The sequence below is a fragment of the Microtus oregoni genome, unplaced genomic scaffold (assembly GCF_018167655.1).
Source record: "Microtus oregoni isolate MIOR12 unplaced genomic scaffold, Mior012 000026F_ref0000081, whole genome shotgun sequence".
Classification (NCBI taxonomy): domain Eukaryota; kingdom Metazoa; phylum Chordata; class Mammalia; order Rodentia; family Cricetidae; genus Microtus; species Microtus oregoni.
In genome coordinates this window covers 23,867,983-23,891,365 of record NW_024543085.1, presented here as the reverse complement: position 1 = coordinate 23,891,365, position 23,383 = coordinate 23,867,983, and the positions used below count along the sequence as shown (strand labels likewise).

The window sequence follows — 23,383 nt, the reverse complement described above, 5'->3', positions numbered from 1 at the left end:
GGAAAAAGCACCTGCCACACACCCACTAGATTATCAACTGAATATATACGGAAAATAGATATGAATGGCTTCAAAACTTAACCTCAAGTAGTCTGTTGTCATGAAGTTCGGGAACAAATATGCCACCAAAATCATGTAGTAAATTATCAAGGAAATGCCACAGGATCCAGCAAGCAGAGTCCTAAGCTGAGAGCAAAGCAAAAACACCTCCTGTGATCCCGGCAAAGAAATCCAAATGTGAACCTCATCACAGGGAAAGAGCAGTCCATCAGGCCCGGTCAGCACTGTCTAGGGCTCAAGACAGAATTACTGAAGCAAGATCAGCAAACTGAGTGAATGTTGAGAAAAAAACCTAGGTAGACAGAGAATGTGAGAGCTGAATTAATACTATGCATAATATATGTGCATGTAAATGTTTTAAAAATTACTAACTTGGGGATAAGAGGAAATAAAAATTAGTTTCAGTATGCAATATAGCTATTAATAAAGTAATTAGCACTTATAAGGTAAATACTATTAATTTAAACAAAGTTATAATCATACTGGAAAATGTGGAAGGATATATGAATGTTAATATCTAAATACATATTCTCCCATGGAATGTACATTAAACAGAGAGATTAACATCACTTATCAGCTACCTAGGCATACAATAAGGAGGGAAAGAGGCCACAGCTGAGCTCTGTAACCTATTACTTTGAGTAAGGTATGATGGGAGGGGGGGGAGGGCTTGGGGAGGAGACAAGGAAGGAAAGAGAGAGAAGAAAATCAGTATCAGAATCTAAATTTTACCATTATATGACAGTTTGGGGATTTCTCAGGCTGACAGTGCCACCTAGTGACTTTCCAACATAAATTCATGGTTAAGTGACAGAGACAGCCACTGTCCACAAGTAAAGATATCTAACCCCTTTGCCTATAAATAGACAAAATCTTCAGTGCCTCTTAGCAAAAGCAAAAACAGGCTGAAAACTTCATAGGATTTAGGAAAGCATGGAACTAAATTACTCGAATTACTGAAACCTTAAAAGGAAAATCTTTTGCACAGTACTGTGATAGAACCACTTAATTTATTCAACAGCTCTAGTTGTCTGGGAAGCAAGCATCCACCCAAAACACAACAGCCAATAAAGAATTCAGGGCAGGGAAAAGTGAAACCACAAGAGTTCTAGAGAGAATGAAGAGAAAGATGAGGACACAGGAAACCCTAGAGTGACAGTTGCAAAGCAAATAAAAAGATGTCTCAAAAATGAGAGCTATTTTGAGCTAACATGCCCACAACTTTAATCCTAGAACTCATAATGAACTTATTTTAATTTACAATGAGAAATGCAATGCGCGCGCGCACACAGACGGTGGGGGAAGCTCCTCTTGAAACAGTCAAGAGATACAGCAGTTCTAATTATTCAGATCCTTGTATTATCACTGGCCTGGCAATGGCCACTCTGCATATCAAAATGCTGAGAATGACTCACCTTGGCAACAAACTGCTTGTCCTTTTGGTCCAAATTAGCAGTAGGAGCCACATAGTCTCTCCATATTCTCAGCCTGCGCTCCTTGGCAAACCTGGCAACAAAGCAAGGGCGCAAGGTCATTCACTGACCAGTGCATCTCACCTGCGTCCAGCAGCACCACAGAAGCAGGCGACAGAAAACCCTACTACCCTCCCCTGCGGACAGATCCGGAAGAAAGACCACCGCCAAACCAGAACAGAGTCCGACTGCAAATGTAAAGTGTGGAGCAAACAGAAAAAGCAGGCTGTATGAACATAATAAACTTATGAATGGCCCTCTGAGACCCCAGTATTCAACTGCTGGAGACTGGAGCCCACAGGTCCACCTAAATAATTAACTCTTTGCTTTATCTTCTGAGTGAGTGCAATAATACAGAGTAATTATTTTCTTGAACAAGAAGGTAAACATGACTCTTTTTAAAGAATCACAGGTCTGCCCGATAGCCATCTGAATTGTAAAAGGGTTACCAGCTACCAGATTGAATTCAGAAAACACCAACAGTGTATCTATCTAAAGTATACTTGAAAAATAGACAAAATCTGCAGACTTTCACTAATAAAAGCTTAAAAACCATGTTGTCAGGAATTCATTTCAAAATATTAAGCCCAGTAGATTATTTTCTGAGCCAGACCAAGAGTGGAAAATTGAATATATGCAAAGATTAAAAAAGAAAAAAAAATCAATGACCAGCTGCCTTAAACTATGAATAGTGGACGCATGTGCAGGGGGAAGGAACTATTATTTCTGAAAGCACATTGCAACCATTCTTTTAAGCTGCACTGAAATAGAAAAAGACAAAGAAGCATGTAGTAGTTGTAAAATACATAAAGAATTTCCAGAGAGAGAACTATAATTGTACCCACAAAACAAGTAGCTCAGATATGGCATGCAAAACAACAGACAAGCAATTATACACTGAGATATGACTTGCATTTTTCTGGCCTAAGTCTGTTTTGCAGTGATTCTCTTTAAAAAAAAAAAATCTAGTCTCTTGCAGCTGTTAGAAAACATAGATATTATTTTAATTGTACTCACTTTCTTCAAAGACAGGTAGGAACTAAAAAAATGTCAAGAAAATTTATCAACCAAAATAATAACTTAGAACAGTAATGAGAAGAAAATAGAAGTTTCTAAACAAGAGTAAAAAAAAAAGGAGCATAACAGAATCAAGTATTTGAATAAAGGCTATTATATTTTTCAAATTAAATTATGGCACAATATACAACTTTTTGTTTTGTTTTGTTTTTCTAGACAGGGTTTCTCTGTGTAGCTCTGGCTGTCCTGGAACTTGCTCTGTAGACCAGGCTGGCCTTGAACTCACAGAGATTCACCCGCCTCTACCTCCCAAGTGCTGGGATTAAAGGTGTGCCCACTATCGCCTGACTTTTAAAAAGTTTAAAAAGTAATCTCTCTGGCTTTTCATCGAACAATATACATTTGTCAAATACGTCCTATCAAATGACCCAGATTAACATATGTTTTCAGAAAAACTTGCAATGTCTCTGCTTATAGGCACAGGAGGATATAAAAATCCTCAGAAAAGGTCTTACAAATACTAGAGTAGTTCTTTTTTATTATTATTATTATTATTCTTTTTTTCTTTTTTTCCTTTAGCTGTGTATCCGAACTGGTAAAAAAGCTAATTAACAAAACCATTGTAATTTTAAGATTCTGAGCTACGGCTCCGTGCCGTGAAACTTGAGGCTGGCCCGCTGTCATAGCACTCAAGTTTCTGCTTTCACGCCAGTGTCACTTCTGTCCACACTGTCCTGGAACTGGATGTTCAGCTTTGCATGGTACTGTTCCCAATCAGTAACACTTGGTACCTGCTCTATTTTCTTCCATCTACCCCACCAAATGTGAGTTCAGCTAAACATCTAGCTAGACGTGGCCGTGATAGCTAAACAAGCTACCGGTCTTCAGAATCTCATGTCTTGTGGAAAGTCATCATTGGCACTTATTAATTAAAACCACTTTCAAACACACTGAGCAATCAGCTTGTATGTCCTGGTCTCAATTAGGACCCACAGGCTCGAACCTCTCCATCATAGCTCTAATCTTGCTTGCCTGTTTGGGAGCAGCTGAAATGAGTCTCAAATTTGTTTCATTTCAAACACCTAAAACAAAAAGGGGACCTTGGAGAAAACTGACTTAAAAGCATTTAATAAGAGTCAGGTAGAGGTGGCCCACACCTGTAATCCCCAAACTTGGGAAGCAGAGGTAGGAGGAGCTCTGTAAGTTTGAGGCTGGCATGGTCTATAAATTGAGTTTCAGGACAGTCAGAGCTGTTACACAGAAAAAAAACCTGTCTCAATTAAAAAAAAAAAAAAGTAAATCAAGTAAAGTGGCTGGCAAGGTGGCTCAGTAGGTAAAAGTGCTTGCCACCAAGCCGAATTGTCTGAGCTCAATCCATCCCATGTGGTGTAAAGAACCCACTCAAGTTGTCCTCTGAGTTCTATACACTGTAGCATGTGCAAACTCACATACATACCCTGAGGCCTTACTACCCAGCATTAAGCTAACCTGGACCTAAAGTTTAATGCCTGAGTCACTCCATATGATAGCCCTTCTTGTCTTGGAATTTCCCAACTCCTTTACCGAAATAGACAGTGCCACAGCTGGGTGAGAGAATACGGCCAGACTCTTGCCCTGAATACTTAGCAAGGTGCCTGGCAGGCCTTACCTCTCAGCTGCCCTCAGCTTCTCTGCACCCCGGGTGTAAACTGCAATTGACCAATCCACACAGCGTGCAAAGCCTTCCTTCAGAAGGAGCTCAGTGATGTTACCATTCTAAGAAACAAGGTACAAGAGAGAACAGACACAAATCACACATCATTGCCCCAAGAGATCACTTCTGTTTCCGACAGCGAACACAGCCACTGTCGAGCTGGTACTTCAAGTTTTCTAAAATAACAAAAAGGAGTTTCTCTAACTAAAAAAAAAAAATTACACCCAAGACACGGGACACCAAGACTCCTTCCAGCAGCCTTGCCCCACATCCCAACACCCAGCACTGCATGTCTATTTAACAGGAGCAGAATAAATGTTAGCGGCACTGAATGGAATTGACATCTCAATAGCTCTTCTTGGGGGCAGAGGAGGACGTTAATCTGTGGAAGAGATTACTCCTTATTCTTCTCTGCCCCTAAGAGTCAGCACTTTCTCCCCTTTGCAGAAGCAGAAAGCTAAAGAACAGACTGCGGGAAAAGCACAAGCCCCATTTTTCCTGGTGAATAACAATTCATATTCTACTGTGACACAGAACCATCTGGCAGGGCATGGCCAGAGAGTCAGCACTCCAGAAGAAACAGACATGACCTTGGCACCCTGAAAACCAAGCCTCCCAGCCTTCTACAGCTGCCCTCATGGGAATCATCTAGCTGGAAAAGTTAACAGTAAATTAGGTGTGTATTATATCTCCATTACAATAGTGAAAACCCACTTTGTTTCCACAAAGCAAGGTCACTTCTTGTGCAAGAATAACATTTATCACATTTACCAAAATGCACAAGAGGGTCAAACACCTAAAAATCACAACTACAACCACATTATTTAAAAAAATAATAATAATAATAGTTCCCACTCAAATCGGAGTTAGGAGGTAACTAGATAAAGATTAGAATATGGGAAATAATTGTTCCACATATCAGTCTCCTTTCTGACTAATGTGTCAATACTCCAGGCTAGCTGACTTCTACACCTACATGAACCTTCCCAACCCTCCTTCCCCACCTCTAGAGGATGTTGATAACCCTAGTCTTCCACTGGCAACTTTCAGACTTCCCTTTATGAAGTCAGGAACATTTCAGAGGAATCCTGCATGACAACTAGTATCTGCACAGAAAAGGCTCAAGTCATTAGATGATAATAATACTAAAAGTATTAATTAAAAGTAAAAATTCGGCCAAAACTTCAGATCATGTTGCACAGAAAGAACAGCAAACTGAACACATGGCGGACCCACCAAACCCAAGCAGAAGGGCACACTCACTGGATGAAGGATGGTACCCAGAATGTTCTGATTGTGACAGCTCTCCAGAATAATCTGAACATCTCTCTGAAGCAGTCTTGACTCCGTGAAAAACTTGGCTTCTGCAGCAAAAGGCTCTGGTGTTTCACTACCATCTGCTTCTCGACGAAAAGTTGGGCACTAAATGAAAGTAAGGGTGATGAGGAACGCAGTTTAAGTAAGCCAGATGCCCTGCACCCCCACCAGGCTTTCCCAGGGGCATGAGGACCACAGCCAATGCTCAGGGAGTTCTCAAAACTGCTCTTCTGACCATCTTTAAAGCACCAGACCAATCAAGCTTCTTGTCAAAGGCAAAGAAAACATACCATGTGAGGAAGCATTTTAATTTCCTTTGAAAATGTCCCCTTACCAAGAAAGGATCAAGGCAGTACCCTGCTTTCGATCCCTAAATATTTCAAAAATACATACGGGTATTGTACATGAATTCAATTCCTATCTAACAAGTTTCAGAGCCACACAATGCCTCCTCCCCTTTGCTCCTGGCCTCACATCTCCAACAATGTCCCATACTAACAGGCCTTAATTATGTGAAATCTAATAGAATTATCTAAGAAGCTTACACCTAAGCTTCAAAACCTAAGTTACAAAATAACTAGGAAGTACTCTGGCTCATAATAGGAAGAAAAGTTGGTCCCAAGTCTCCAAGCAGAGAAATCTACCTATTACTAGACAGACACTCCCACAAACCCCAAGCCCACTGTGCAGCCCAGTATGTGCTCTAACCTTAATCCCTGACAACATGACGGTGACAAGGTAGTGATCTGGGAGGAGCAGGGCCCGAACCACACTGCCATCTCGAACATGCTCGATGATAGCTGAATGACAGAACAGACATCTTTGATCATTAGAGAACATTGTTCCAGGGTTATACAAGTTTCAGGGTTAGTTTTAAGTAGTCTTGAGAACAGAAAATAGAGAATGTGCAAAATACTAACAGCTTATGATCAGCAACAGTACAAGGCTAGTCTCTGCCATACATAACTAGTAAGCTTTGTGAACCAACTCAAAGCCCCTTCCAAAGTGCCACGGTGTTCTCTAACTCTTAAGGATTCCCTTTGGGTACTAAGCAAGCTAAAGAAAGACTCACTAGATCTTTTAAACCCCAAAAATCAAAGAGCACAAACAGAAAGAAATCACCCTGAGTTTGTCTGCCTTCCCCTGCCATCCTCACCATTGACAGGCTTCTGGTGGTGTGAGTCCACAAAATGCCTTGGGTTCTCAATGGTGTACTTGAGGTCCCGGATGGTATGTGAACCATTCCCCTCACTCCACATCCCTTTCTTCGACGCTTTTGCTTGTTCCTCACATTCTGAAAGCCGATTCTGCTCTGGGCTGGGATATGAAAGATAAACAAGCTGTGGTTACTGAGTTCACAAACAAAGCTATGGGCTCTTTGCCAGTTGGTTTCTATGGCATCTTGTCCCTTAAAAGAGACCAAGGCATTTATTTAACCAGAAAAATCACCATAAGCACAATTTCCAAATTTGTTCCTTCAAAGGAGAGATGAGATTCTAAGAGCATTTAATGAGAGGATCTAAGGAACACGTAGTCCTTCTGCCAGTGAGTAGAAAAGAACAAGTTAATGGCTCCAAGGGGAGCCACTCCAGGGGGTACAAATTCATTTAAGCATCCCAGAAGCTAGGCCCAGCTCAGCAGGTTCTGGTGCAGGAGGTGACTAAGAACCACCCTTAACACTTTCTCTATCTACAAATTAAGGCTGGGGCCATCTGCAGAGTGTACTGCTACCAAAGATAATGTTAGCTCAAAATTACTTAGACATCCACAAGGCCAGCTAGACAATGAGAGTTTGAAAATAAGTCTCCTCCTTCATCAGGCAGGAAACCAAAAGTAGTACTGCCCAAAAGGAAAATATAAAATACTTCTTAAGGTGGGAGGTATAAAGTGCAGAAATGACTGTTTACTGACACTTCTGAGCTAAATGTAGGAAGCAAGGAACTACAAGGTCTTTCTTTGCAGGATTCCAAACACCTGGAGGACCATCCACAGCCATGCACACATTGGATTTCCTCTCCTGGTCTCTAGGAATTTCTATCTAAGCAAACATGACCTAATAGTTCCAAAGAAGTTTCTGGTACCTCTTCCTTCTCTTCACCAAAAATATATCCAGAAGATTCAGAGATATCAAAATTCACAGTAAGCAGAATTTATTGCATTATGGGGGTTGCAGAAGTAGGCACAAGTATAAACACTGTGAAGAGACGACATTCAGTCTGGCGGGGTTAGTGCTCCAGAGGCAGCAGCACAAAACTGTTAAGGGGTTTTTCTTTATTCATTCCAGTTGCAAACTGAATTCCCCAAAAAAAAACCCACATGGCAACAGTAATCATGCCAGTAATTGTTCTTAAGTGAGAACTGTGGCATGCTTCCAAAAACATCACCTAAAAACAAATGTCTTAATTCATCCAATTCCCACAGGCACACACAACAATTTCAGAGTTCAACAAGTCTCCTTCCAATCAGGAAAGACTGCAGGTACATGGTGATTGACCTGGCCCTAAGTCTCAAAGGACAGAAAGGTGGCAAACAGTATAACTGTGCCTTTGGCTCATTCCCATAAGGGTACACCTGATGCAAATATTTATTCAAAGTCTTTTCTTTGGCTACTGCAGTCATATAACATAGCAAGGACTTAATGGTTTAAATAGCATGTTTATAGGCTCTAAATTACTGATGTAGCATATCACTTTTCAGGGACTAAAGTGTTAATTAAAGCCAGCTGCAACCCACCCTACTGAGAATACTAGTGAACAAGATTTATGTACCATAAGCCTTCCATATAAACACACACACACAGATTCTAACAAGTTAACACTGGCTTTGACTAGACAAATATGTTTTTATCTATTAGTGACGTATCCACAGATTCAAGACCACAGGGTCAGAAAAGAGTTTTTACTAACCTTCAAGGCAGAATCTTTTTCCCCCCTGCAGGGTTCCTTACACCAAAGGAGACATCACATCTCTTTTGTCAATATCCCCATTAGAATGCTAGCACAGCCTAACTCTATTCACTGCTATATTGTTAGTGCATAGAACCCTGATACACAGTTGAGGTTCATTCAATATTTGGGCGGGCGGCTGGGTAAATAGTCTGGAATTGCATATCTATAGCCTAAGACCCACTAATTCATGAATTAAAAAAAAAAAAAAACTTAAACCCTGCCTAGTCTCCAGGCATGTTTTTAAAGGAGGTTAGTACCACTAAGTAAACACTTAGTGAACTCCTGGCTCAAAAACAATCTAGGAGCAAGAAGATCCCAGAAGAGATTAAAGCACCTGGGGTTGTCTGTCTTGGAAAGAACAGGAATGAGATGAAATGAAGTAAAACAGTTTGCAGTGACTACCAACTCCTTGGTGCTCAAGAAAGAATGTCATGAGTACTGCATACTTACTTATTGGCTCTCATGCCTTCTCTCCGGGTGGCCAAGCCTTCTGCAACAAGTGACTCTGCAATGTTTTCCCCATTAGTATCTGAGGAAGAAAATGAACCACATTAGTATCTGAGGAAGGAATTAAGCACAAGAGCCAAACCTACCTCTGCTAGCAACAGTACACAGGATGGGCTGTTTTCACTCTTTAGGGAGGGAGGTACTGTGGGGAACAGAGCCAGCAGAAAAGCGGCACTGGGCTTCACAGAAAACTTCCAAACCATCTTCTTTCTAGGACATGTTTCTTTGTAGGACTTTGTTTCTAATTTCCTAGGGTATTTCTAGGCCAAAAACAATCCTGGGAGCCATAGGAAATTCACACACGGCAGGCAGGCAGCTCAGGAAAACAGGGAGAAACACAAAGAAGACAAAACCTGCTCCTGAACACAAATCCAGCTTTGTAATAGCTTGGAAAAGACCTCGGCAGCCATGTAGTCCGCTCTCAGTCGGAGACTGCACTTGCCCCACTGGGTTCCTATGAGAATTAAGTAACACGTACAAATCACAAACACAGTGCCGGGGCAGGAATTAGAAAGAGGCAGATAAACTCAATAGTGCCATCTATCACACTTATACCAGAAAGTCCACTCCTCTCCATGTCATAGTCTCCAAGACAAGCCACAAAGCTTAAGACTGACTCTTGTTCTCAGAGAAATACTAAGAAGAAAATGTCTGGTTTTCTCTTTCACAGAGCAGCCATCAGGACAGGAAAGAAAATGATGGTAAACATAGAACTCAACCTGATTAAGGCTCCACCTAAGCATAAGGTTCCACCTGAAACATTAACTGCATTTCCACACTACTGAAAAAGCTTTTAGTCTTGGTATGTCTCTTAAATCTTTGTCAGCTAAAATGATAAAGGAAGACACCTTTGCAGGAATCACTGCGTAAAAATCCTTACTATGGCAAAGAGCAAGCTCCCAGAAAAACTGTAGCACAGCAGCCTAGCTGACAGGCAGTATCAGCACAGAATGGATGTCTGCAAGAGTTATAGCGACCTGGTATACTACACACTGACTTCCTCAAGCACTAGTAAGTACATGTGCATAAATACACACAAATGCACACACCTCTAATGCCTCATCTAGAAGTTGAACATCTCTACAAAGTCAAATTGCATAGGTCTTTTCCTACCAGAGAATGTTGAGGACAATGTTTATATATACAAAAGACTCAAGGTTCTGCAGCTAAGAACTGGCCCTTTGTCCTGAGGTTACTGTTGAATCTAAACACAGATTTCACTAATACTAATAAATATTACAATAGTTTCCTCAAAACACAAGAATTCCAGGGTGGAGAGTCGAGCTAAAAGATGTACCAATGAGGGAAAAGTTGTGTACCAAGAGGCCAAAGAGTCAGAACATAGAAAAGAATAAAGTCCAGACACAAACCAAGTGAGAGACCATAAGCCCACTACCAAACACATCCCGAAGCTCTTAGAAATGCTCTTGTCACAGAACACTACGTAACTCTGACGCTTTCAGAAAGTGAGTTCTCAGTGGGCGGCAACTTAAGAAGATTCAGAATCATCAGGACACAACTTCAGTTGTTTCCAGGGGCCAAGTGAGGAGGGAAAACATTCCCAAAATGTAGGTGGTGCCAACAGGTGGGCTCACTACCCAAATAAAAAGGGAAAAGAAGAAAGTGAGCTAGGTACCAGCATTCACTGCCTCTGACCACAGATGAGATGTGGCCAGCCACCTCACGGTCCTGCTGCCATGTCTCCCCAGCAATGATGGGCTGTATCTTTACACTGTCCAATCAAAGCAAACCTTCCTTTCCTTGAACTGTTTTTTCAAGAAAACTAAATTAGCACAGAATATTTCTGAACCTAAAAAGAGGAAAATACAATCCCTTATACTGAACCTTCAAAGGATGCAACAAAATGTGATAAAAAGGGAAGAAAGGTAAACATAATTATAGTGACATTTTGTTTATAATCTAACAAAGTGTGCCTGAAGATCAGAGTGCAAAGCAGCCACACTAGTCATCCATACAGGCCAGGCAGTGGTGGCAGACACCTTTAATCCCAGCAGCCATACTAGTTAACCATAGAGGCCAGGTGGTGGAGGTGGTGGTGGACACCCACCACTAATCCCAGGACTGGAAAGAAACGTAAGACGGGAGGAAACCAGTCTCACTCTCAGCCTCAGTCTGAGGATTCGTGGAAGCAGGATCACCCATTTCAGTCTGAGGAAGAGGTGAGAACTGCTGGCAGGCTGCTTTGGTTTTCTGACCTTCAGCTTGAACTTGTATCTGACTCTGGGTTTTTATTATTCAGGCTATATGTATCTATAAGCCAAGGATCTCATCCTTAGATGTTATCTATCAAATTATAAATAAGAGGGAGGCACAAATAGATAGACATCTGCAAAAGTCAGAGGACTAAGCCTTGGTGCATACACTTTAAACGGCAGCACTCAGAAGGCAGAGGCACTCTGAGTTCCAGGGCAGCCTGGTCTACATCACAAGTCCCAGCCCTAAAAAGTTAATACTAATCATTCTTCTATGTAAGTTCTAGGCTAATCACAAGTTCTACTCCCCAACCCTCCATTAAAAATAAAATTCAAAAGAACTGGACAAGATGGCTTCAGTGTCATTCTCAATTCACTTTTCTAAAATTTCTGCAACTCAACTCAGTCTTAATGGGATGTCATTAGGCTTGCCTTCTAATGCTGGCCTAGAGTCAGGCACCAGCTACTAAGTCAAACAGATAATCTAAGTTGCTATGATATTAGAAAGACTTCTAATTCAGATAATTTAACAAAAGACTTCTTATTAAGCAAATGACAGTTTAATAACTAAGTCTTTCATTGTCCCATTGCCCACTCAAAAGACTATTCCCCACTTTCACGTTTCCTTTATCCAATCCAAAGAAGGCCACAACATCTAATATCTCGTGAATCATTTAGCCTAGCTAAAAATATGCTTATATGTGCATATGAGCAGTTGTGCGTGCACACTAAATTAATGATGATGTAGACCATGTCAAAACTAGTTGTTTCCCATATCTTTAAACTCTCAAGAGCTTACAAGTGAAGAAATTAGGCCTTAGAGAGAGGTAAAGGGTAAAGGGATACAGAATGGAAAAGTCAGAATTCTAACCCCAACTATCCGATACCAAACCCTATTTTCATTCTATTTTATTTCAAACCATAAGCAGATTTTTAAAGTAACAACTGGCCCCAAACAGATCTTCTTTTGCTAAAGAGTCCCCAGAAAGAACAAATGCCACAAGATAAAAGAATACAGAATAGGAAATCTATAGGAATTCAATTATCACTCTGATCCCAAAGCACAGTGCTGCTGAGTGCCTTCTATGGGAAGAAGAATGCTATAGTAAACCACACCAAGCCAAGAAAGCGCAGGAGTGAGCAAGGATCAGGGTTGCTGGACAGGTGCCCTGTTCTTATGTGTCCGTGTCCAGAAGCAATTCCCATACAACCCACAGCATCTTCTAGAGTTAATGTCCAACAGAGGCCTGGTATGGGATTGTCCTCTGTATGCTGTGAATAATACTGGTTAATAAAGAAGCTGTTTGGGGCTTGTGATAGGGCCGAATAGAGCTAAGCAGGGAAAACTAAAGTGAATGCTCAGAGAAAGAAGGCAGAGTCAGTGAGATGCCATGCAGCCAACAGGGACAGACGTGCCGGAACTTTACCCAGTAAGCCACAGTCACAGATTAGTAGAAATGGGATAATTCTAGATTTCACAGCTAGCTAGCAATATGCTTAAGCTATTGACCAAACAGTATTGCAAATAATATAGTTTCTGAGTGATTGTTTCGTGGTCTGGGCAGCGGGGAACGAACAAGAGGCCTCCTACTACAGGGGCCCATTCTGGCCTTCTGCCAAATTAAAACTGATCCTTGGAAGGACTTAGGCTCTAAGGGAAATGAGTCCACTCTTCTTGCTGCTCACCTTTTCCAAGGTAGATCATTCCATACTCTCGCCCCTGGGGAGTCTTGTTTTCTATTGTAAAACAGACTTCCTTCCCAATCAGCTTCTTGCGAAGAAATTCTCGAGCTGGAAATGCCCAAGGCTGAAATACAAAACAGAAGTGTCAGGGGAAAACTGCCTACTCCAGATCCCAACTAGTAGCAAATCAACTTCATGTCTTCACTAAAAATTTTTAGACACTTAACCTCAGTCTGGCCCTGTGCTGGGCCAAGGACATGAAGAAAAAACACATACAACTGACTGCACACTTAGGATCTCCTAAAGAGGCTCTAGCAGCAGCTGGATGACTAGCACAGGCCCTAAAGCAGGCCTCAGTTTTCCAGACACCAGCACTTTCCTCCGCCACTCTCTGCTCAGTTACAGCTTACTTCTACACGATATTTGGCAACATTTTTATAGCACTTACCACGTGCCTGCCAGTGCTCTGACTGCTTTCTGTAGATCATCCCACTCCCTGAAATGGGAAGCCCCTCCAGGAACCACCTAGAGGTGGAACATCATAAATCACAACTACCACTGTCATCTGCTTGTCTCCCTCCAGTTCCCGAAGCACTTGCCTTAATGCCAGATCAAGGCAGAGCTGGAACGGGGACAAGCTTTTATTTAGTGCTGTTACTATTGGGGGGTAAATCTCTGCTCAGGTAGGAGCCTTATTTATGCCACTTCTACTACCGTTTCAAGGACAGCAACAAAGTCGAGAGAGCAGTTCCAAAAGTGTTTGTTTCCTCTCCTACTTCTACTCCAGTCAAAAACCCGGGATCTGGACACCGAAATGGCTCAGCAGGTAAAAGCTCTTGTTGCACAAACACAACAGCCTAAGTTCAATCCCCAGATCCCATGCTGCAAAGGAGGCACCTGAAAGCTGTCCTCTGGCCTCCACATGCATCTTGTTTTTAACAGGTATGTGCATGCACACATACACATGTACACACACTGTAAGTAATAAACTTAAAGATCCTAGAATCTTGGGAAGACACCAGTGAAGCTCTTGATAAGGAGCAACTTATAAATGGCATTATGATTATTTCCTCTCACTTATTCAGGACAGACACAAGCAAGGGGAACACATACCCCCATAATGGGGAACAAAGTTTCCATGTGAACAGAGACAAAGAGATGGTCTTGTCTACCTCATCACTTCTAGGATAATCCAGGTATGTCTAACACATAATCCACAGCCCACAGTTCACAGCCCATAGGTAGCTGATAATGGCTATAAATGCTACCCAACATAAAATAGTAAATTTAAGAGACTATTGTATTTTTTACATGTGTGTGCAATTGTTTTTCTCAAGTGTTTAAGCATTTACTTTGTAGATGGCACTGTGTCACAATGCACTGTGTCACAGTGACAGAAAGTTAGACATGCCTGGCAGAAAAAAAAAAAAAAGTTCTCCTCTTAAGCAAGCCTATCAGAGGATAGCCAGGACCCAGCTCAGAGTCCCAAGTTCCTTTAAAACAGAAAGGGGGAGGAAAGGGCTTAAGCAGCAAACAGCAATCAACATACTAAGAATGCCAGCAAGCATAAAAGGAAGCGTCTCTCTTTACGATTCAATCTCATTCACTGCCCTTGTCATCTCTTCAAGTCACAGTTCAGCATACACATAATAAAATGCAGTTCAGAAAATTAAGTGGCCTGAAATAACCCTTTCTGTCCAGGCAGCTTATTTCATGAGGTCATTCAATAAACTTTGACAAAGTTTGAAAACTCCTATCTATAATTTCCTGAAAACTAGAAGCCAATGGAAGATGCAAGTCATCAAAAAAATGCTGTTATTTAACTCCAATGGTGAGTGGCCATAGGAAGAACTCAGCTTAGGTAAGAGGTCCAAACCAACCTCACACTCATCTATATTGCTAGTCTCTTCTCAAAGCACCAACAAGCAGAGAGACGAAGCACTCGACAGCAATGCAGAGTTCACAAACCACTATGTCTCATTTTTACAATCACCTTACTCCCTAAAAATGAAGACCTTGAATGTCAAAGTGAGGTCTGATAATATATGATTCCAATTATAAAATTGCATCACAGAAAACATTTCTAAATCAACAGTACTGAGCTTCCTATATTTTTACTACTTCCTCTAAAAATGTTCAAAATCTGGCTGTCTTCACAACGCATTAATATTCAAACCTCAGAAACATAGTACTTTAATACCCGAGAGAGCTCAGCAAGTGCTCCAAAGGGAAGCATATTTATCACAGGTAACAACACTCACCAAGTGTCAGTTCACAAAGAAATAAATACATCTCCAGACTCTGTGAGAAATCCTCCAGTTTCTATGCACCACAAAGAAGCTCTCTAAAAGCTTTTACGGATTGCTCAAATAGCATCCATTCTTAGTCCCTCATGTTTTACAGCTCATCTGTCACTAGCTGGTCAGGCAATAAAAGAAAACCACACTGGAGGCCTCGAAATGAAATATGCCTGATCCTATAGAGGGGGAAAGTCACCAGTGTCTAGAATGTTTTTCAAAGCCAGGCCTTCTTGAAGCTTTGTTCTATCCAAAACTGGGAATTTGCTACTGAATAAGCTATTAGCAACAACAGAAAATACACAGAGTTTGACCTTGTCCCTTACAAGAGCAAGGGAACACTCTGGGAGGCAATCTTTATGAAACTGAGGCCAGTGTCGACCCACACAGGATAGCCAGGGAGATGGTCTGTCCCAATACTGCCTGCCAAAACTGGAAGAGGCCAATACAGAGAAATGCTCCAAGCATTGCTCAAATGTCACAACAGCTAACCAGGAAAGAAAGCCATGGTCTGTCCATAGGATATTCCAGAGTTTCATGTAAGAAACAAATACCCTTAATAGATGAAACTTGAACTACCACTTCTCTTTAGGGTCCCCAAAAGCAGGGAAGCGGACAGCCTGCATTCCATGCTAAGACTCAAACAAAGTCATGATGTCTGAAGTCATGAAATAATAGAATGTTTTAATTCCAATCTTCTCTTTGGTCAGACTCCTAAAACTACCGAGACCAGATCAAACCAGAATCATGTCAGCTGTGAAGCTAGATAATTTGGTACATGACCCAATTCTCGGGCCTCTGTCTCTCCTCTTACCCATTCCATTGTACCACCTCTACCACCTCTCCCTACCATCTCAATCCTCAAAAGCTACAGTCAAAGTAGAAAATCCATTTCAGAATTTCCCCTGAACCAGCAGAGAGATCACACACAGCAGGCACTCAATTAATCTGCGGGAAATAAATATATAACCAGCATAGTGCCCATCAATGCAGTGTCTAGGCTGCTTGGAGTATCTAGGCAACGCTGGGGATTAGCCTGGCACAGGGCAGTGAAGGCTGGGGACGTACAGCTTTCATTTCCACAGGACTTATAAGAAAGCTGAGTGTCACTGAGGGAAGATACCAGGTGGGAAGGAAAAAAATAATTATGAATGATACTCAGGGCAGTGATACATAAAAAGCAAATGAATAACGATGTCCTTGATTCTTCTTGAATCTTCTTTCTTGTGGAAAAACTAGACAACGTTCTCCACGTCAATGGAAAGCTGGTGCTTCACTGTGCCACTCGGTTTCTTTTCTCATCTATTCAAGCGTGTATTTACTGTATTCCTGCACTGAGTCAGGTGCTGACCGGACATAGGGACACAGAGAGAGAGAGAAGGGATTGAAGAACGCACAGTCCAGTAGAGAGACGCAAACAACTCAGGGATAAAACGCTGTGAATGCTCTGAGAACACAGAGATGGGCAGGGAAGGAAATGTCAGGGCTGTGTCTTACAGCGGGTGGCCACCATCACACTGGCGGGGAAACACTCCCGAAGGAGAAAGCAGTATGAGCTGAGGGCAAAGGCAGAGGGGACTGACTCCAAAAGCCTGGGAGCAAAACTGAGTGCTGGATCACCACTGGGCCCATAACCACAGAGGTGCTTCAAGGCCTGTGATGAATGAGTCAATACCAAGCAGTTGGCCCTGAACACATAGACGTATAAGCAACACTAAAATCAACTAAGCAGAACATATTTATAAGTGTGTGTATGCGTGTATGTGTGACAATAATAACTGGAGAATAAGAGACCTTGAATTTGAGGAGTAGCAGGGAATGGACACAGAGAAGTTGGATGGAGGGAAATGACATAAATACAGCATTCAAACATGAAATTCTTAAAAGATAAATAAAATAGTAAAATAAGTATTTTTTTAATTAGGAGAAAAATGAAAGTCATAGCACAAATGGACTTGTGGTCTAGGCTAGGAATGTAGCTTGTCAGAGTAATGAGAACCACTTGGTGTCTAAGATAACGAGGAAGAGTATGAAACTATTGGAGGTATGATGACACCCACCATTAATCTAAGTACTCAAGCAGACACCCTGAGGCCAACCTGGTCTACATAGGGAGTTCTGTGTAGATTACAGATTGAGAGCCTGTCCAAAAAGGGGAGAACAGAGATCTGAGATCTCTGGAGGAAGTATGATAAGAAAGAAGTCAAAAGGCACATTGTTTAAATGTCCCCAGCACAATAGAAGAGGTAAAAGAATCATATCAATAGCAATGAAACATGGAACAGGTCAGAGAGAGGCAGAAGTGGGGAGGGGGCACTCGGAAAATGAGAATTCTCAAGGAGAATGAGATTTCTGCTTTGGGTTGTGAGGCGCTGCACGCCAAGGGTGTGGGAGGAAGACCAGACCATGACAGGGTAAGAACTAGGGCTTAGCAGGAAGGAATAATAGTCATAGCCTGGGAAAGAGTGACTACAGCTACCAAGTACTCCATCTCAGAGTTACTCTGTAGATGGCACTGAGTGAGCCAGTGTACTTCCAGAGAACTCTTCCGGGTCCCTGGAAAGGGCTTGGTGACACCAAACTGCTCTCGAAAAGAGAAAGCACCGGACTGTAAACATATGCTCCACTAAGATGGAGCACCAGGTACCTGCCAAGAGTCTGCTCAGACTCCACTGCCCTGCTACACAGGAGACAGGGCCCCAGATTCTCATCCATGGAACAGGAAATTAAACAAACCTTTCTTAGAGGCTGCACTGCTTCTTCCTTTTAGGGAAAAGAGCTTGATGACCTCTAAGAAGAGGCAGCTCTTTACCTCTCAGGAGCAATCAAGTATTCTATGGCACACAGCTGAAGGAAGAGAAACGCTCGAAGCAGTGACTTACCCATCTGATGCTCACTCAACGGCTGAAGAAGGCCAAAAGAGGTTTAATCTTCAGTACTTGATCTAGCAGACTAGTGATTACCAAACATTTATTAAGTACTTTGTGATGCACTAAGCACTTCATGCTTCCTTATTTAATCCTCATTGAGCAATCCAGAGGTAGATACAGACACTACATTAGTCTCAACACTTGTAGTTACTGATGGAGGACCAATGACTTTAATGTATTTAGTCATTTAGAATCTAACCAACTACTGCTGATAGAACAATTATGGGTGATTTTTCTCCATCTCCATTATCTATAATGCTATTTCACTATCGCCTTATTTAAAAAAATACTATTAAAGATGAAAAGAGCTAAATGTTTTCCTTAAATAAAAGCTTATGAGCTATTACCTTTTCTTCTTCACTTCCTTGAAAGGGAAAAGCAGAGAACAGCCAATTACTAATCTCTATTCGAAGTTACTAAGATGGAGAGGAACAAATAATTAAGAGTCCAGAAATTCTGTTTCTGACCAGAGAAACACAGCTAAAGGAGAACCAAGCACCAACATTTCCAAGTGTAGAGAATCATCTTCTCTCCACCTCCCACACCAACTGGGATGGACAGCAGCTATCCAGAGAGAGGTAAGGATGTAAGCAGTCAAGAATCAGATGATGTGAGAAGCCAGATAGCCAGGTGTTAGAGTTGGGGGTGTTGGAGGCAGAGAGGTGAGAAAAAAATCAGAAGTAGCTTCTCGGAGCATACCACAGTGACAAGCTACAAGTGGCCCAGAAACAGTTAAAACTCATCCTTAAAAAATCTCATGTTTAGGGCCAAGGAGATGGCTCAGCTGACAAAGGTGCTTGCCACCAAGCCTGAATCATGAGTCCACCTGGTAGAAGGAGAGAACTGACTACCACAGGTTGTCCTCTTACCTCCACACAGGAACCTATGCATAACACACACACACATACACACACACACACACACCCCATTTAAAAAATAGTAATAAGAACTCATGTTTAGGGGCTGGGTTGTGGAGTGTTTGTTTATCACACATGAAACCCTGGGTTCAATCCCAGTGGCATATAAACCAGGCTTACTGTCACATTCCTATAATGCCAAACGCACAAGGAGGATCAGAAATTCAAAGCTATCCCCTCCTGTTTAAGTATGAAGTCAGCTTGGGCTACATGAGACCTTATAACCAAAAAGTCAAGGATTAGGAGCAGGGAAGAAGGAACTAGATATTTCTCAGTAGTAGAGCACTTGCCCAGCATGTGTGAGAACCTGCTTTCAAGTCCCAGGACTGATAAAAAAAAATACATAAAACTTTAGAGTTTCATAAATTCAGATAGCTTTGGGGATATAGGCAACTGTAAGGAAAGGCTAGCACAAGCACTGACAGGCTATCATTTATAAATTGTTACACTGATGTGACATTAAGTCTGTTCCCCAAAAGTGAGACAGGAGGCCTACAGGAGAGGATTGGGGACAGCCCTGCTATCGTTGTTGCAATTAACCAACCATGAGGTAAAGAATCATCTGGGAAATAAGCCTCTGGGCATGTCTGAGGGGCTGTCTTGACTTGGTTAGCTGAAATGGGAGGACTCTCCCCCCCACAGATCCCATCTGTATGGAGGAAGGAAAGGAGGGAGGGAGGGAGGGAGGGAGGGAGACAAGCTGGCAGGCAGGCAGGCAGCTGGGCACAAGCACTCATCACATCTGCTTCCTGGTTATTCTGATGAGATCAGCTGTTTTCTGCTCATGCTACCTTGACTTCCTTGCTATGATGGACTGTACCCTTGAGTTCTGAGCTGAATAAACTCTTTCTCCTTTGAGTTGCTCAAAGAAAAATGAAAAGCAACTAACTCAGACAGTGTTTGTATAATGACAGATGTAAGCTTCTAGGGATATATCCAGAGTCAGCCTGACAGAAAATACTCACCATGAACAGAAAAGAATTCCACCAAAGGGGAGAGCAGACTGCCAACTAGACCCACAGCCTCAGAAATGCCTAAGGACACTTACCTCATCTGGTGTATCCTTGCCATCTGGTTGTGTGGCAGCCGCCCGTCGGGCAAGATTTCCAGCGCGAATGTTGCTGAGGTTGATCTGCCTCTCTGGAGGAGGACCACCACGGGGCTGCCCTCGGACAATGATGGCACACCCAGAGAGAACCTACACAGGTTAAAAGAAGAGAATGGTGGTCTGAAAATAGTATCACATAATGTAAGCTGTATGATAATGAATCCCCGACATCTAGAACGGCACCTTGCACCCCAGGGTCCCCCAAATATATCCATAGAATGAGGAAATGAACAGAATTTGGCTTGAATTTTGAAAGAGAACTTATCTACAAAGAGCCTTCGTCCAGATTCAGAAATGATGGACTCAAAAATATAAGTAAGAATTAAATAAACAACAGAAAGGCCATAAATGAACAGACTGGGATAAAAAGACATGAGACACAGAGGGTAAAGACCTTTGTAATTTTATCCCAGCATGCATCAACACTGTTCTTTTCAATTATTAATAGGTTAATATCTCCACACTCTCCATTCTAGAATGAGGCAAACTAGAACACTTAGAGAAAGGGAAAGCTAAAGAAAGGAACCCTACATAATCAGGGCCAAGGGCAGGAAACACCAGAGCATGTGCAACATCAAACGAGATAGACACAAGTCCTGCTCTCTAAAAGCCCACATCCTGAACACTAACATTCCTAAGTGTGTCAGCTTCTTTCTACTCCTGCCTAAGAAGCCTAAACAAAACCTATTTGCAACTGTGAAAAGGCTCTGAAGTTCACTGGCATTAACTTTTAAATACCTGAGGGGCTGCAAAAGGAAAGATTTTGAGTAAGAAGAGAAAAAGAGGCACGCAGTAAAAGGACACAAGCTACTCAGACTGCCTCTGCTTAGTGAGGCTACTCTGACAGACAGCGGGGCTCACTCAGTCTGCAGGGTTCTCAACTCCATGCTTGGACACAAACAGCTACTGAAAGGTTAGTGTGGAGGCTACTGCTCAGAGGAGAGCTGATGTGGGAGTGTCATATATCAATCTGTTGATTTCACTGGTTAAGCAATAAAGAAACTGCTTGGCCCTCATAGGTTAAAACATAGGTGGGTGGAGTAAACAGAACAGAATGCTGGGAGAAAGAAGCTGAGTCAGGGAGTCGCCATGGTTCTCCCACTCCAGACAGATGGAGGTTAAGATCATTCCTGGTAAGCCAGCTGGTGGGCTACAGCAGATTATTAGAAATGCGCTAGTCCAGGTGCGAGAGCTAGCCGAGAAAAGGCTAGATAGAAATGGGCCAAGCGGTGTTTAAAAGAATACAGTTTCCGTGTAATTATTTCAGGTAAAGCTAGCCGGGTGGTGGGACACAGCCCGCCGCTCCGTATTTCAACAGAGAGCCCTGTGATGGAAGCTCCCTCTGAAGGAGTAAGAGGGGAAGACTCTTCCACACACCCACTAGCAGACATTCTTCCTCTCCTCAACTAATGCTTTAAAAATTTGAAAAATTATCATAAATACATGATTCAGAGAATAAGAAAAGTAAAAAAGTGAGTAACCACTATGCACAAGCCAGAACACTGCCGGAAGTGTTGGTGGTTTGAATGAAAATCCCCATAGGCCCACTATTAGAGGTGTGGCCAGCTGAAGGAAGCATGTCACTGGGAAGTGGGCTTTCAAGTTTCCGAAGTTCAAGCCAGACCCAGTGTCACTCTGTTGCCTGCCAAACTGGATGTAGAACTTTCAGCTCCTGTCCAGCACCATGTCTACCTGTCATGCATGCTTCCCACCATGACGATAATGGATTAAACCTGTGAACCTGTAAGACAGACACAATTAAATGTTTTCCTTTATAAGAGTTGTCATGGTCACCAGACAGTGCTGGCACATGCCTTTAATCCCAGCAATGGGGAGGCAGAGGCCAGCCTGGAATACAGTGTGAATTCCAGGACAGCCAGGGCTGTTAAACCAAGAAACCCTATCTCAAAAACAAACAAGCAACAAAAAAAAAAAGGAGTTGTCATGGTGTCTCTTCACAGCAATAGAAACCCTAAGACAAAAGTCTATACCAGGCCGGACCAGGCTTTTGAATGCTTTAAGCAGGGCTTAATGAGCATGAAAGACAGTGGTGCAGAGGGTGATTTGGACTGCGGGTGCCTGGCTCAAGAGGTTTCAGAGATGAATAATATTAGTATGTGGCATAGAGACCAATTTTGTGATATTTTTGCAAAGAATGTAGCTGCTTTCTGCTTATCCAAGGAAAAAAAAAATCTACCTGAGGCTAAATTCAAGTTATGTATTAAGAGCTTTGGTGGAGATTTCCAGAGAGCCTAGTTTTGACTAAGTTGTTTGCTTTTTAGTGACCGTGCTTATGCAGATTTGTAATGAAAAGGAGAAAACTGAGCAAGAAAAAAAAATACAAAATGTACAGTTTGAGGAGAAAGGGGGCACCAGGAAAAGTTCAAGGAGACAAACAGATCAAAAAGCCTGACATTAAAAGGAATAAAGGGAGTGGTGACCTCAAGGCAAGATCCCACCCAGCTAAGCTTCCAACTCGTAAAACGGAACTAAAGAAAAGCTCAGAGGCAGGTGCAGTGGCACAAGTCTTTAATCCCAACGAAGGCAGAGGCAGGTAGATCTCTGAGTTGGAGGCCAACTGGTCTACAGAATGAGTTCCAGAACAGCCCAACGTAGGCAGTAAACCATCAAAAACAGAAAGCAGGGCCGGGCGGTGGTGGCGCACGCCTTTAATCCCAGCACTTGGGAGGCAGAGGCAGGCAGATCTCTGTGAGTTCGAGACCAGCCTGGTCTACAAGAGCTAGTTCCAGGACAGGCTCCAAAACCACAGAGAAACTCTGTCTCGAAAAACCAAAAACAAACAAAAAAAAAAAAAACCAGAAAGCTGGTCAAAATGTACTTGAACAAAAAGGCCATGTTCTAGTCCCAGCAAATAACAGAATTTGACAACTGTAGCCATGTGGTTCTGACTTTAAAGTCACGGATATAAGAAAGGGATATTCCCCACCTCGACTAAGCCACTGAGGCCTGGCTTATGTCAGGGGCATCCCTGGATGGAGGCCCAAAGAGGCCACTGTATGAAGCTATGAAGGCTAAGCCTCCATTACCTTAGAAAACCCAAGATGTAGCCGGGCAGTGGTGGCGCACGCCTTTAATCCCAGCACTTGGGAGGCAGAGGCAGGCAGATCTCTGTGAGTTCGAGACCAGCCTGGTCTACAAGAGCTAGTTCCAGGACAGGCTCCAAAACCACAGAGAAACCCTGTCTCGAAAAAGCAAAAAAA

At 42.4% G+C, this 23,383-nt stretch overlaps 1 protein-coding gene across 1 annotated transcript in view; it reads right to left on the bottom strand.

Moving 5' to 3' along the window:
- Positions 1–23,383, bottom strand: part of Snd1 (staphylococcal nuclease and tudor domain containing 1) — a 403,901-nt gene that overhangs the window by 350,459 nt on the left and 30,059 nt on the right. Inside the window, exons 2-9 of the mRNA XM_041675559.1 lie at positions 20,103–20,252; positions 12,914–13,034; positions 8,958–9,036; positions 6,716–6,876; positions 6,268–6,359; positions 5,506–5,664; positions 4,198–4,304; positions 1,476–1,566 (exon numbers count right to left, since the gene is read on the bottom strand). Coding sequence (XP_041531493.1) covers positions 1,476–1,566; positions 4,198–4,304; positions 5,506–5,664; positions 6,268–6,359; positions 6,716–6,876; positions 8,958–9,036; positions 12,914–13,034; positions 20,103–20,252 — 960 coding nt within the window. The remainder of the gene's footprint in view (positions 1–1,475; positions 1,567–4,197; positions 4,305–5,505; positions 5,665–6,267; positions 6,360–6,715; positions 6,877–8,957; positions 9,037–12,913; positions 13,035–20,102; positions 20,253–23,383) is intronic.